The 15,965-nt window shown below is 48.1% G+C and overlaps 1 protein-coding gene across 1 annotated transcript; it reads left to right on the plus strand.

The window, feature by feature from the left end:
- Positions 1-1,368: 1,368 nt before the first annotated feature.
- Positions 1,369-3,874, plus strand: HOXB1 (homeobox B1). Its single transcript, XM_053965448.1, has 2 exons — positions 1,369-1,915; positions 3,558-3,874. The coding sequence occupies exons 1-2, from the start codon at positions 1,369-1,371 to the stop codon at positions 3,872-3,874; spliced, it is 864 nt and encodes a 287-aa protein (XP_053821423.1).
- Positions 3,875-15,965: the final 12,091 nt, after the last annotated feature.

Genomic DNA, 15,965 nt, shown 5'->3' on the forward strand with positions numbered 1-15,965 from the left:
AATAAATGTTGCCCACCTCTGTTCCCATTCTCTGAGCCCGGCCTGGAGGCAGGCTCTGCCCTCCTCCTCCTCAGCTGGACCCCGCTGGGGACGGGCTCAGCCCGCCAAAGCTGAGCTTAGCGCCCCAGAATTGCTTAGAGCGCCCGAAAAAATGGTTTGGGTCGGGATGTGCGGGGACTGAGCCCCTAAACCCGGCTTTGGTAGGGAGTGTGCAGTGTGTGAGCCCCTAAACCCGGTTTTAGTCGGGAGTGTGCAGTGTGTGAGCCCCTAAACCCGGTTTTAGTCGGGAGTGTGCGGGGAGTGAGCCCCTAAACCCGGTTTTAGTCGGGAGTGTGCGGGGAGTGAGCCCCTAAACACGGTTTTAGTCAGGAGTGTGCGGGGTGTGAGCCCCTAAACCCGGTTTTAGTCGGGAGTGTGCGGGGTGTGAGCCCCTAAACCCGGTTTAAGTCAGGAGTGAGTGGGGACTGAGCCCCTAAACCCGGTTTTAGTCGGGAGCGCGCGGTGCGCGGGTGGATGGATGGGAAGATGCCCAGGCGGCCGCCGGGCTCGGTTTCAGTTCCCATCCCGGGATTTGCCAGGCCGGGCCTGGCCCGGCTCCAGCCGGAGCCTCGCTAAGTTTATTTGGCCTCCTCATTAGAATGTTGATCTGATTGCGGCGCTTTCACCGGCACAAAGCCCGCGCGGGGGGAAATGAAAGCGAAAAGCCAGCGGGTTTTTCTCGGGCGGCTTTCTCAGCACCGCGGAGAACACCGAAACCTTGGCTGCGAGGCGCTCCGAGGGGAAAAGCTCCCAAAAGAATCAAAGAGCATCATCCTTTTGTGCCTCACACCTCCCCATCCCCTCGCCCTCTTTTCTTTTTCTCACACCGAGCCGGCATCGCGGGGGGGGGGGGGGTGTGCAAAAAAAAAAAACAAACAAAAAAAACCCCTTTTAAAGTCAGAACTTGCGCCTGAAACCGGCTCCTCGCATAACTCGGGGCCCTTTTTAGCACTTAAAAAACACTCGCGGGTCACTGCAATCCTTCCCCGCACCCCACCTCGCCCCTCTCTCCTTTAAAGTCTTTGAGGGGAAGGTTTTGACGCGTCCGTGTTGTTATCAGATTGATGGGCCGGGTTTGATTGAAGCCCCTTTGTCATGCAAATGCCAGGCCCGTGATGGATGAGCCCGGAGCCGGCCGCAAACTTCGGGAGCCCCGCGCTCATTGGGCTGGGCCCGCTCCGCCCGCGGGGTCCCCCCCGCTCCGGCCGCGGTTCCGCGGGGTCCCCCCGTGCCCGGCAGGAAGTTTGCCGGCTTTGACATAGTGCCCAAAGGTTGTAGGGCAGGCGGCATCGCCCCCAAAACGCGCTGACCCTCCTCCATCACTGGCAGATGGACAATACCGCCATGAACTCCTTCTTGGAGTTCGCAATTTGTAACCGCGGCACCGCCGCCTTCCAGCACCACCCCGAGCCGGCCTCGCCTTCCTTCCCGCCGTGCTCAGGTAGCCCCACTCCGAGCGCCGAGAGCCACTTCGGCCCGCCGGCCACCTCGCCCGCTGCCGGGCATCTCCCCCAGCACAACTTCCACCCTCCCTCCTCCTCCTCCTCCTCCTCCTCCTCCCGCTTCGCCACGCCGGGCTACCCGGCCCAGTCGGGCTACCAGCAGCTCTACCTGGGCCAGCAGGACGCGGACGGGCTGTACTTCCAGGCGGCCGCCTACGGCTCGGGCTCGCTGGCCGAGGGCTACTGCGGGCCCGCGGGGCAGTTCCAGCAGCCGCCCGCCTTCGGCCAGGAGCAGCCCGGCTACCTGCCCGGCCTTTTTGGCGACCTCCTGCACGAGGAGCCGGAGCCTCCGGGCCACCCCGAGCCGGGCGCCAAGGCCGGGGCGGCGCAGACCTTCGAGTGGATGAGGGTGAAGAGGAACCCCCCCAAAACAGGTGAGTTTGGGGTGCTGGGGGCGGCCCCGCCGCGAGCCCGGGCAGCCCCGGGGGTTTGGAATCATCTTCCAGGGGAGCACGGCTTTGGGCTGGGTTTGGGGTTTGGGCTGGGTTTGGGGTTTGGGCTGGGTTTGGGGTTTGGGCTGTATTTGGTTGTGTTTGGGGTTTGGGCTGGGTTTGGGGTTTGGGCTGGGTTTGGGGTTTGGGCTGGGTTTGGGGTTTGGGCTGTATTTGGTTGTGTTTGGGGTTTGGGCTGGGTTTGGGGTTTGGGCTGGGTTTGGGGTTTGGGCTGGGTTTGGTTGGGTTTGGGGTTTGGGCTGGGTTTGGTTGGGTTTGGGATTTGGGCTGGGTTTGGTTGGGTTTGGGATTTGGGCTGGGTTTGGGGTTTGGGCTGGGTTTGGTTGGGTTTGGGGTTTGGGCTGGGTTTGGGGTTTGGGTTGGGTTTGGGTTGGGTTTTGGGGTTTGGGTTGGGTTTGGTTGGGTTTGGGGGTTTTTTTTGGGGGGGGGTTGTTTGGGTTTTGGTGTTTCTTGGGGGGCTGTTTCAGTTTTGGGTTTTTTTGGGGGGGGATTGGTTATAGTTTTGAGGGTTTTTTGGGGGGTTTGTTTGGGTTTTTTTTGGGAGGTTGTTTGTGTTTTGGGGCCTTTTTCTTAACCGGCCCCCCCCGAGATTTCCCATCACTTCCCACGGAGCCTCCCTGAGCTCGGCTCCCGCAGGCCCGAGCCTGATTTAAGTCCAGCTCAGAGCAGGAAACGCTCGACGCTTCCTCCTCCTCCTCCATTGTTCCACTTCCTTCCTCATCACCTTCCCTCAAACCCCGGCCTTCCTCCTCCTCCCCGCCATCATCACCCTCTCCTTCCCCTTCCAGCCCTTCCCGCGGGGTCCGGGGATGGATCCCGGGGGGAAAACCCAGCCGGGAGGATGAGGGGATGGATCCCGGGTGAAAATCCCAGGGGATGGATCCCAAGGGGAAAACCCAGGAAATGGATCCCGGGGAAAAAAAAACTCAGGGAATGGATCCCAGGGGAAAACTCAGAGGATGGATCCCAGGGGTAAAAACCCAGGGAATAGATCCCGGGGGTAAAAACCCAGGGAATGGATCCCGGGGAAAACTCAGAGGATGGATCCCAGGGGTAAAAACCCAGGGAATAGATCCCGGGGGTAAAAACCCAGGGAATGGATCCTGGGGAAAACTCAGAGGATGGATCCCAGGGGTAAAAACCCAGGGAATGGATCCCGGGAGAAAAAGCTCAGGGAATGGATCCCAGAGGGAAAATCCCAGGGAATGGATCCCGGGAGAAAAAACTCAGGGAATGGATCCCGGGAGAAAAACCCAGGGAATGGATCCCACGGGAAAACTCAGAGGATGGATCCCAGGAGAAAAAACTGAGGGGATGGATCCCGGGAGAAAAAACCCAGCCGGGAGGATGAGAGGATGGATCTCCGGGATCTCTGGAAGGATCTCCAGATGGATCCCGGGAAAAGCGGAGCCTGGAGCGGGATGCGAGCCGGGCTGAGGCCGAGAGGGGCCGGGAGGGAGCGCGGAGCTCGGGGCGCTGCAGGCGGAGGGAGAAGGGGAGACCCCCTGAGGCGGAACATCCCCCCGGCCGCTCCTGCCCTGGCGCTTTTTTGGGTCTTTCTCAGGCAAAGCGTCGGAGCTGGGGCTCCTGGGGCAGCCCAGCGCCATCCGCACCAACTTCAGCACCAAGCAGCTGACGGAGCTGGAGAAGGAGTTCCACTTCAACAAGTACCTGACGCGGGCCCGCAGGGTGGAGATCGCCGCCACCCTGGAGCTCAACGAGACGCAGGTGAAGATCTGGTTCCAGAACAGGCGGATGAAGCAGAAGAAGAGGGAACGGGAAGGGCTCGCCCCGGCCGCTGCCCGCAGGGCGGCCAAGGAAGCGGCCGAAGGCTCGGATCCATCCTCGCCGGAGGCCTCGCCCAGCTCCAGCTCCTCCTGAGCGCTGCCGGGGGCGTCCCCGAGGGGCTGCGAGCGCCCGCAGGACCCTGCGCACCCCCGGCTGTCCCCAGGCGTGCGGCGCCGCTCGCGGCTCTCTCTTTATTTATAGCCCCTCTGGACTCCCAAGGAGCGGCCGTGGCCGGTGGCCGGAGCAATTTCCGTGTCTCAGGGACTTCTCTGCCTTTTCCCTTCCCCTTTAGGAACTGCACTTTCAACTCCAGGGAAAAAAACAAACAAACAAACAAACAAACAAACAAAAAACTTTAATTTAGTTGGCTCCCCTTTGGAAAAACGAGCGCAACGATTTTTAATTTTTCTCCCCCCTCCCCGTCTGCCCGATGCGTTTTTCCTCCTTGTGAGAATGTAAAAAAAAAAAAAAAAAAAGGCAAGAGAAAAAAAAAAAAAAGTTTCGGGCATTTTTTCCCCCTCCTCCTTTTCCCTTTTATTTCCTGATTGTAGATCTTGAAAAGAGACCCGAGGCGCCCAAGACGCTCGAGGCCTCTGCAAAGACCAAATCCTCAGGAAAGAAAAAAAAAAAAAAAAGTAAAATAAAAAAAAAAAGGTTAAAAAAAAAAAGGAAAAAAAAAAAAAAGGTAAAAAAAAAAAAAGAAAAAAAAAAAAAAGAAAAAGCGCATTTTTCTGCTCCCGTTTTGCACTATTTCTGCTTTACAGGGTTTTTTTTTTTTGTATTTTTCCACGCGATTTTTGCTGCTGCCGGCGGAGGAGGGGAGGAGATTTTTGTTACGGGAGGAAAGGAGCCCGCCTGCCCTCGGCGAGCTGCGAGGATGGATGGGGACGATTTTTTTTTGGAGCTCCCGGCACCCTCAAAACCCGGAGCGCGTTCCTGGCACCCTCCCGGGCTCATCGGAGCCAGATAAACCCGAGATTTAAGCTCGGCCTAGCGCCCTCCCTCCCTCGCGAGGATTCAGGACCGAAAAGCTGCGGGTGGAAATGGAATTGTCCGGGAATCCCGAGCGGTTCCTCCGTGGGAATCTCCCCTGCCCCTCCTGCCCCCCCTGAACTACCTCAGCCCAATAAAGTTGATTGATTTTTTTTTTTTTTTTTTTTTCCCTCAATTCCCGTCTTTTCAGCCCAATGGGAATCTCTGGGAATTGCGGGGTGCGGGGGGGAGCCCGGCCTGGGAGGGAGGAGGAGGAGGAGGAGGAGGAGGAGGAGGAGGAAGGAAAAGTTCCAACCACCCCAAACAAAGGCGCCGATCCCTTTTCCTGGAATCGGGCCCGGCTTCCCAAAGGCGCTTCCCTCTTGGAATTCCGCGCTCATTTCCCGGCCCGAGGAGAGCAGGGAATCATCCCCGGCGTGAAAATCCCGGGAATTCGCATCCCGCAAAAAACCGGGGCGGGGTGGGCATGGGAGGAATTTCTGATTTTCTGATTTCTTTTTTCATTTTCCCCCCTGAATTTCTGTTTTACTCCCATTTCACGCGCCTCAAACCTCAAAAAACGAAGCGCCAAACGTGGTTTATTCCCTTCAGCTCCCCCAAGGCCGGCCCTAAAAGGCGATTTGGCCCAGAATAAATCAAATTTCGGGGTTTTACCTCCAGGAGCGGGGCCGGAGGGGAGGGAGGAAGAGCGGGCCCGGTGCAGCTCTGACCTTTTTACCTCGAAACGCCTCTGGGATTTCTAAACAAGTCAACAGAGGGGCTGCCAGGAGGATCCATTGTTCGGCCTTGGGTAAATTTGCAAATCCGCTCGGCGGGGGCGGCCGGGGGACGCGGGGTGAGGGATGAGGGGTGAGGGATGAGGGATGAAGGATCGAGTACCTGCTGCGGCTTCTGCAGGGCCCCGGGCACCGCTCTGCCCCGCAGATTAAATCTTTCCCCGGTCTAATACACTCCTTTCTCTCGGCAAAAAAAAAAAAAAAAAAAAAAAAAAAAAAGGGGTTTGGAGAGCCCAATTAGCTCCGAGATAAGAGGGGGGGAAAAATCGAGGGGAAAAGGTGAAAAGGGGATTTTCTTCCGGCCGCGATTTGCAGAAGGTCAGGAGGAAAACACTAAAACGAACCCAAAAAAGGCTCAGAAACGCCCCAGGTTTGGGCCTCGGAGCATCCCTGGGCCGTGGGGCAGGGACTGGGAGTGGGGCCGGGACAGGACCGGGATTTGCTGCCAAGAAAAGATTTTCGAGAACCCAATTAGCTCCGAGATAAGAGAGGAGGGGGGGAAACAGAGGGGAAGAGGTGAAAAGGGGATTTTCCTCCAGTCGCGATTTGCAAAAAGGTCAGGAGGAAAACGCCAAAACCAACCCAAAAAAAAAAAAAAAAAAACAACAAAAAAACCCACGCGCGGGCATCCCTGTGCAGGAACGGGGATGGGGAGCGGGCCAGGCCCGGGATTAGGCGCGGTGCCAGGTGAGGAGGGGGCACGGCCGGGGTGAAAAGCAGGGCACGGCAGCGTCGGGCACTACAAAGGCTCGCAGCCCTCATTTGAAACTCAAAGGGACCCTCCGGAAGAGCCCCCGGAGCCGCCGCCGCGTCCTTCCCCCGGAACCGCCGGGACCCCCCGGCCCCGTGCCCCCCCCGGGGCTGCCCGGCCAGCAGCGCTCCAACCTCAGCCTCTTTATCCCAAAAAAACCAGCAGTGTTCCCACCTCAGCCCCTTTATCCCAAAAAAACCAGCAGCGTTCCCTCCTCAGCCTCTTTATCCCAAAAAACCAGCAGCGCTCCCTCCTCAGCCCCTTTATCCCAAAAAACCAGCAGCGCTCCCTCCTCAGCCCCTTTATCCCAAAAAACCAGCAGCGCTCCCTCCTCAGCCTCTTTATCCCAAAAAACCAGCAGTGTTCCCACCTCAGCCCCTTTATCCCAAAAAAACCAGCAGCGCTCCCTCCTCAGCCTCTTTATCCCAAAAAACCCAGCAGTGTTCCCACCTCAGCCCCTTTATCCCAAAAAAACCAGCAGTGTTCCCACCTCAGCCCCTTTATCCCAAAAAACCCAGCAGCGCTCCTACCTCAGCCCCTTTTTCCCAAAAAAACCAGCAGCGCTCCCTCCTCAGCCTCTTTATCCCAAAAAAACCAGCAGTGTTCCCACCTCAGCCTCTTTATCCCAAAAAAACCAGCAGTGTTCCCACCTCAACCCCTTTTTCCCAAAAAACCAGCAGCACTCCCACCTCAGCCCCTTTTTCCCATCCCGAATTTTCCAGCAATTCCACCTCATCCCTTTTCCCCATCCCGAATTTTCCAACAATTCCACCCCATCCCTTTTCCCATCCCGAGTTTCTCTCACAACCCCATCCCATTTTTTTTCCCCCCGAATTTTCCAACCGTCCCATCCCTTTCTCCTCCCGAGTTTTCCAACCGTTCCACCCCATCCCATTTTCCCACCCCATCCCGGTTTTCCCTCCCCATCCCATTTTCCCACCCCATCCCGGTTTTCCCTCCCCATCCCATTTTCCCACCCCATCCCGGTTTTCCCCCGGGGTTTCTCTCGCTCATTTTTGTCTCAGGAGCCCCAAACCCATCCCGAGAAGCCGCGGGAGCGGTCGGGAAAGGCCGGACCCGGGATTTCGGGACCCGGGATTTCGGGATTTCATTTTGGGATTTCGGGATTTTGGGATTTCAGGATTTCGGGATTTCATTTTGGGATTTCAGGATTTCGGGATTTCGGGACCCGGGATTTCCGGATTTCAGGATTTCGGGATTTTGGGATTTCAGGATTTCGGGATTTCGGGACCCGGGATGTCGGGATGCGGGATTCTGGATTCCGGCATGAGGGATTTCAGGACCCAAAATCCGAAATCCCGGATCTCAAGATGAGGGAATTTGGGATGCGGGATTTGGGGACCCGGGATTTCAGGATTTGGGGTTTCAGGATTTGGGGATTTGGGGACCCGGGATTTCAGGATTTGGGATTTTGGGACCCGGGATTTCAGGATTTGGGGTTTCAGGATTTGGGGATTTGGGGATTTCAGGATTTGGAGTTTCAGGATTTGGGGACCCGGGATTTCAGGATTTGGGGATTTCAGGATTTGGGGATTTGGGGATTTCAGGATTTGGGGTTTCAGGATTCGGGGATTTTGGGATCCGGGATTTTGGGGCCTGTGCAGGTGCACCCCTGTGGGACATGAATGGGTGGGCAGAGGGTGCAGAATTATATTCCACATAATCCGTATAATTAATAAACTTTATTTGACTTTAATAAATAATTTTATTTTAATTAATAAAGTCCATATAATCCGTATAATCCATATAATCCATATAATCAGTCTATCCCATACATTCCATATAGTCAATATAATTAATGTATTCCACAAAATCCATATAATCAAGATGATCCAATAATCCATATAATCCATATATCCCATATATTCAATATATTTCATATATCCCATATATCACATGTATCCCATATATCCCATGAATTCCATATATCCCATATATCCCATATATCCCATGTATTTAATATATTGAATATCATATATGAATGTATATGAAATATATATCCCATATATTCCATATATTTAATATATTCCATATATCCCATATATAAAATATATCCCATATATTCCATATATTCCATGTATTCCATATATTCTTTATATTCCATGTATCCCATGTATCCCATATATTCCATATATTTAATATATTGAATATAATATATGAATGCATACGAAATATATATTTCATATATTCCATGTATCCCATATATCCCATATATTGTATATATTTAATATATTCCATATATCCCATATATCCCATGTATTCCATATATTCCATATATTCTATGTATCCCATGTATCCCATGTATCCCATATATCCTATGTATTTAATATATTGAATATCACATATGAATATATATAAAATATATATTTCATATATCCCATATATCCCATATATTCAGTATATTTCATATGTCCCATATATCCCACATATCCCATGTATTTAATATACTGAATATCATATATGAATGTATATGAAATATATATTTCATATATTCCATGCATCCCATATATTCCATATATTCCATGTATCCCATATATCCCATATATTCCATGTATTTCATATATTCCATGTATCCCATATATTCCATGTATCCCATATATTCCATGTATTCCATATATTCCATGTAGCCCATGTATTCCGTGTATCCCATGTATTTAATATATTGAATATCACATATGAATATATATGAAAAATATATTTCATATATTTCATATATCCCATATATCCCATATATTCAGAATATTTCATATGTCCCATATATCCCACAGATCCCATGTATTTAATATATTGAATATCATATATGAATGTATACGAAATATATATTTCATCTATTCAGTGTATCCCATATATTCCATATATTCAATATATTCCATATATCCCATATATATAATATATCCATATATCCCATGTATTTAGTATATTGAATATCATATATGAATGTATACGAAATATATATCCCATATATATAATATATCCCATATATCCCATATATTCCATATATCCCATATATCCCATGTATCCCATATATCCCATATAGTCCATATATTCAATATCATGTATTTCATCTATATTTCATAAATCCCATATATTCCATGGATCCCATATATCCCATGTATCCCATGTATTCCATATATTCAATATCATATATTTCATAAATCCCATATGTCCCACGTATCCCATATAATCCACACATTCCGCACATTCCGTACGGGCAGTCCCTAAATCCCGGCCATTCCCGACATTCCCGTTGTCTCCGCGTGAATCCCGAGCTGTCCCCTGCAGCCTCTGGCACGGAGCCATCCGGGAATTTCCCCCCCCAAAAAAACCCCAAAATCCCCAAAACCCCAAAAAACCCAAAAGTCCCAAAATCCCCCAAACCCCAAAAACACGCAAACCCCCCAAAATTCCCCTAAATCCCCAAAACTCCAAAAAACCCAAAATCCCCCAAACCCGAAAAACTCGCAAACCCCCAAAAAATCCCCAAAATCCCCCAAACCCAAAAATCCCCAAAAGTCCCAAAATCCCACAAACCCCAAAAACTTGCAAACCCCCCAAAAATCCCCCAAAATTCCCCCAAAACCCCCAAAAAACCAAAAGTCCCAAAATCCCCCAAACCCTAAAAACTCCCAAACCCCCCAAAATCCCCCAAATCCCCAAAACCCCAAAAAACCCAAAATCCCACAAACCCCAAAAACTCGCAAACCCCCCAACATTCCCCAAAATCCTCAAAATCCCCAAATCCCCAAAACCCCAAATGTCCCAAAATCCCCCAAACCTCAAAAACTCGCAAACCCCCAAAAATTCCCCAAATCCCCAAGACCCCAAAAACCTCAAAAACCCCAAAAGTCCCCAAATCCCCCAAAACCCCAAAAACCCCAAATCCCAAACGCCTAAAAATCCCCCAATCCCCAAAATCCCCAAACCCCAAAACCCCCCAAAAATCCCAAAAAACTCCAAAATACCCAAACCCTTCAAAATCCCCCCAAAATCCCCAAAACCCCAAAATCCCCCAAAACCCCAAAAATCCCCAAACGCCGCTGCTGAGATTTGAGGCAAAACCCCAAAATTTTGGTCTCAGGGACAAAAATCAAAACTTCGGGATTCTCCGGGATTTTCCTCTGGAATGAATCCCATAAAATTTAGGATTTTTTCACCAATTCCACCCCAAAAATTCCCTTTTTGGGGTTTATTTTTGTCCAGAATTCCCAAATTTTTTGTTGGAAAACTGGGAAATTGGGAAAATGGGAAAAAATCGGGGGAAAATGGGGAAAAATTGGGGAAAAATGGGGAAAAATTGGGGGGAAATTGTGGGAAATTGGGGAAAATGGGGAAATTGGGGAAAAAATGGGGGAAAATGGGAAAAATTGGGGAAAATGGGGAAAAATTGGGGGAAAATTGGGGAAAATGGGGAAAAATTGGGGGGAAATTGGGGAAAAATGGGGAAAAATTGGGAAAAATTGGGAAAAATGGGAAAAAATTTGGGAAAATGGAAAAAAAATGGGGGAAAAATGGGGGAAAATGGGAAAAATTTCGGGGGAAAAAATTGGGGGAAAATGGGAAAAAATTCGGGGAAAAAATGGGGGAAAATGGGGAAAAATTGGGGAAATGGGGAAATTGGGGGAAAAACGGGGAAGATAGGGGGAAATGGGGAAAATGGAAAAACATTGGGGAAATGGGAAAGATTATGATATTATTATAATGCATTAAATATTATTATATCATTAGTGTTATATTATTAGATAATAATAATTATTTTATCATTCTTTTCTATTATTTTATATCATTATAGTGTATTCTATATTATTATATTGTTTTAATGTATTAAATATTATTATATTAGTAGTGTTATATTATTAAATACTTATTATTTTATTATTCTTTTCTATTATTTTATATCATTATAATGTATTATTATATTATTTGTGTTATATTATTAGATAATAATTATTATTTTATCATTCTTTTCTATTATTTTATATCATTATAATGCATTCTATATTATTATATTATTATAATGCATTAAATATTATTATATCATTAGTGTTATATTATTAGATAATAATAATTATTTTATCATTCTTTTCTATTATTTTGTATCATTATAATGTATTATTATATTCTTAGTTTTATATTATTAGATAATTATTTTATCATTCTTTTCTATCATTTTATATCATTACAATGTATAATATATTATTATATTCTTAGTTTTATATTATTAGATAATAATTATTATTTTATTATTCTTTTACATTATTTTATATCATTATAATGTATTCTATATTTTTATATTATTAGTTTTATATTATTATATAATTATTATTTTATCAGTCTTTAATATTATTTTATATCATTATAATGTATTCTATATTATTATATTATTATAATGTATTAAATATTATTATATCATTAGTGTTATATTATTAAATAATTATTATTTTATTAGTCTTTTATATTATTTTATATCATTATAATGTATTCTATATTATTATATTATTACTTTTATATTATTAGATAATTATTATTTTATTAGTCTTTTATATTATTTTATATCATTATAATGTATTCTATATTATTCTATTATTACTTTTATATTATTAGATAATCATTATTTTATTATTATTTTATTATTCTTTTCTATTATTATAATGTATTCTATATTTTTATATTATTACTTTTATATGATTAGATAATAATAATAATTATTTTATCATTCTTTTCTATTATTTCTAAGATAGGATTTGATTTCTTTTTATTCTCTTTTTTCTCTGACCACTTCAGAGCGAACATTCCGAGGGCGTTTCATCACTCAGAACATCAAAAAAAAAACGGATTTTTTTTTATTTTTTAACCCACAAAAAATGGGATTTTAATTAAAAAATACCAGATAAAAATTCTCCTTGATCTGCCGCCGGGAGGAGCCCGCCCGAGCTCAAAAAAAACCCCAAAATTCCGAATAAATTCCTTTTTTCTCCTTTTCCCCGCCCTCAAATCCTCCCCTCCTCCTCCGGCGCCAAAAAATCGAATTTAAATCCAAATAATTCCCAACAATCCCGCCTTGCAAGGCGATTTTTAACGAGAAAAACCCCAAAAATGATAAAAATAATTAAAATTAAACCAGTCCGGGGCTGTTTTAGGGACGCCCCGCGGTTTGGAATTCCTTATGGGATTTTGAAACCCGAGGAGCGCAAAATTCTCTTTTTTTTTTTTTTTTTGCTTTTTTTTTTTTTTTGGTTAAGAAGCGATAAAAAAATTAATTTTTATGAGTTTTTTTTTTTTTTTTTTGGTTTGAAATGTGAATTTGGGGATTGGAAGTCGGGGTTTGGGAAGGGGGATTGAGGAAAAATCAAGAAATTTTCAGCACGGGGAAAAAAAAAAAGAAGGAAAAGCGAATATTTATTTATTTTTATTTTTTTTTTTTTAAGGGGATTATTAAATAAAGATAATTTTCAGGAGGATTTTTGTCTGGAAAGGAACAGAGGTCGAGATTTTCTGTCCAAAACAGCAAAAAAAAAAAAAAAAAAAAAAAAAACCAAAAAAAAAAAAGTTTTCAAATGAGGCAGAAAGAGAAAAAAGTTCCCAGAAACTGCGGGGAGGGAAAGCACAAAAAAAAAAAAAAAAAAAAAATGGAATTTTCCTTTTTATTTCCATGTCAGAAGGGCCGTGGAAGGTTCTGGAACGTTTGGGGGGCACTGGAATTTTTCCAAGGGGATTTTGGGGCACGGGAGCTCCAGGAATTGGTCCCCAAAGGCTTTTTTTGGGTTCAAATCGAATGAATTTGGATCAATTTGTGTCCCGGGAAAGCTTTGCTGGGTTTGGAGCAGAATCCAAAAAGCCGGGGGGGGGTTGGGTTCCCAAATCCTGGAATTTGGGGTGGGGAGGGGGCAGAGCCCCAAAAATCCCGAATTCCCAATTCTGGCCAGGTCAGGTTTGGGTCCCAAATCCTGGAATTTGGGGTGGGAGGAGCAGAGCTCTGGAAAAACCCAAATTATTCCCAATTCTGGCCAAATTCCCAGTTCTGGCCAGGTCGGGTTTAGTTCCCAAATCCTGGAATTTGGGGTGGGGAGAGCAGAGCTCTGGAAAAACCCAAATTATTCCCAATTCTGGCCGAATTCCCAGTTCTGGCCAGGTCGGGTTTAGTTCCCATATCCTGGAATTTGGGATGGGGAGAGCAGAGCCCCAAAAATCCCGAATTCCCAATTCTGGCCAGGTCGGGTTTGGTTCCCAAATCCTGGAATTTGGGGTGGGGAGAGCAGAGCCCCAAAAATCCCGAATTCCCAATTCTGGCCAGGTCAGGTTTGGGTCCCAAATCCTGGAATTTGGGGTGGGGAGGGGGCAGAGCCCCAAAAATCCCGAATTTCCAGTTCTGGGCAGGTCAGGTTTGGTTCCCAAATCCTGGAATTTGGGCTGGGGGGAGCAGAGCCCCAAAAATCCCGAATTCCCAATTCTGGCCAGGCTGGGTTCACTTCCCAAATCCTGGAATTTGGGGTGGGGGGAGCAGAGCCCCAAAAATCCCGAATTCCCAATTCTGGCCAGGTCAGGTTTGGGTCCCAAATCCTGGAATTTGGGCTGGGGAGGGAACAGAGCCCCAAAAATCCCGAATTCCCAATTCTGGCCAGGTCGGGTTTTGTTCCCAAATCCTGGAATTTGGGGTGGGGAGGGAGCAGAGCCCCAAAAGTCCCGAATTCCCAATTCTGGCCAGGTCGGGTTTGGGTCCCAAATCCTGGAATTTGGGGTGGGGAGGGGGCAGAGCCCCAAAAATCCCGAATTCCCAATTCTGGCCAGGTCGGGTTTGGGTTCCCAAATCCTGGAATTTGGGGTGGGGAGGGAGCAGAGCCCCAAAAATCCCGAATTCCCAATTCTGGCCAGGTCGGGTTCATTTCCCAAATCCTGGAATTTGGGGTGGGGAGGGGGCAGAGCCCCAAAAATCCCGAATTCCCAATTCTGGCCAGGTCGGGTTTGGGTTCCCAAATCCTGGAATTTGGGGTGGGGAGGGGGCAGAGCCCCAAAAATCCCGAATTCCCAATTCTGGCCAGGTCGGGTTTGGGTTCCCAAATCCTGGAATTTGGGGTGGGGAGGGAACAGAGCCCCAAAAATCCCGAATTCCCAATTCTGGGCAGGTCGGGTTTGGTTCCCAAATCCTGGAATTTGGGGTGGGGGGAGCAGAGCCCCAAAAATCCCGAATTTCCAACTCTGGCCAGGTCAGATTTGGGTTCCCAAATCCTGGAATTTGGGGTGGGGAGGGGGCAGAGCCCCAAAAATCCCGAATTCCCAACTCTGGCCAGGTCGGGTTTGGGTTCCCAAATCCTGGAATTTGGGGTTGAGAAGGAGCAGAGTCCTTGAAAAACCCAAATTATTCCCAATTCTGGCCAGGCTGTGTTCACTTCCCAAATCCTGGAATTTGGGGTGGGAATTTGGGAGAGGGAGCAGAGCCCTGGAAAAACCCGAATTCCCAATCGCCAAAAAATTCTGGCCAGGCTGGAAGGTCAGAGCTGCCCCAAAAACGCCTTTCCTGCGGAATTCTGTGTTCCGGGGGAAATTCTGAAAATCCTGTCCGGAGGAGGAGTGGACAGGGAATGACCCCTGGATCTCACTGACCACTGCAGGAGTGGACAGGGAATGACCCCTGGATCTCACTGACCACTGCAGGAGTGGACAGGGAATGACCTCTGGATCTCACTGACCACTGGAGGCACGGACAGGGAATGACCCCTGGATCTCACTGACCACTGCAGGAGTGGACAGGGAATGACCTCTGGATCTCACTGACCACTGCAGGAGTGGACAGGGAATGACCCCTGGATCTCACTGACCACTGGAGGCACGGACAGGGAATGACCCCTGGATCTCACTGACCACTGCAGGAGTGGACAGGGAATGACCTCTGGATCTCACTGACCACTGCAGGAGTGGACAGGGAATGACCTCTGGATCTCACTGACCACTGGAGATCTGGACAGGGAATGACCTCTGGATCTCACTGACCACTGCAGGAGTGGACAGGGAATGACCCCTGGATCTCACTGACCACTGGAGATCTGGACAGGGAATGACCTCTGGATCTCACTGACCACTGGAGGAGTGGACAGGGAATGACCTCTGGATCTCACTGACCACTGGAGGCACGGACAGGGAATGACCTCTGGATCTCACTGACCACTGGAGGAGTGGACAGGGAATGACCTCTGGATCTCACTGACCACTGCAGGCCTGGCCTGAGCAAGTGGAGGCCTGCTCTGGATTTGAGCAGCTCCCTGCTGGCTCCTGAGCGTTTCTGGAGCACCAATTCCTACAAAGCCACCCTTGGGGTGGGGGGGAGCAGAGCTCGGACCCCCCAGACTCCAGGGGTGCTCCAGGACTGCTCTGGCTCAGGGAGCAGCAGGGAGTGGGAATGGGGCCGGCTCAATTCCCCTTTTCCCCGTTTCCCTCCATTCCTTTTCCCCATTCCCTTCCTTTCCCTTTCCCCATTTCCTTCAATTCCCTTTTCCCCCATTTCCTTCTATCCCCCTTTCCCCATTTCCTTCCACTCCCTTTTCCCCCAATTCCCCTGTTCCCCAATTCCTTCCATCCCCCTTTCCCCATTTCTCTGCATCCCCTTTTCCCCATTTCCCTCCATCCCCTTTTTCCCCATTCCCTTCCATCC

Source organism: Vidua chalybeata, chromosome 26 (assembly GCF_026979565.1).
Source record: "Vidua chalybeata isolate OUT-0048 chromosome 26, bVidCha1 merged haplotype, whole genome shotgun sequence".
NCBI lineage: Eukaryota > Metazoa > Chordata > Aves > Passeriformes > Viduidae > Vidua > Vidua chalybeata.

Excerpts from the sequence above, each read along its gene's own strand:
- HOXB1 (XM_053965448.1), top strand. The coding sequence starts at position 1,369 with ATGGACAATACCGCCATGAACTCCTTCTTGGAGTTCGCAATTTGTAAC. Across the intron at positions 1,916-3,557 it reads GAGGAACCCCCCCAAAACAG|GCAAAGCGTCGGAGCTGGGG; the intron begins GTGAGTTTGGGG and ends GGTCTTTCTCAG.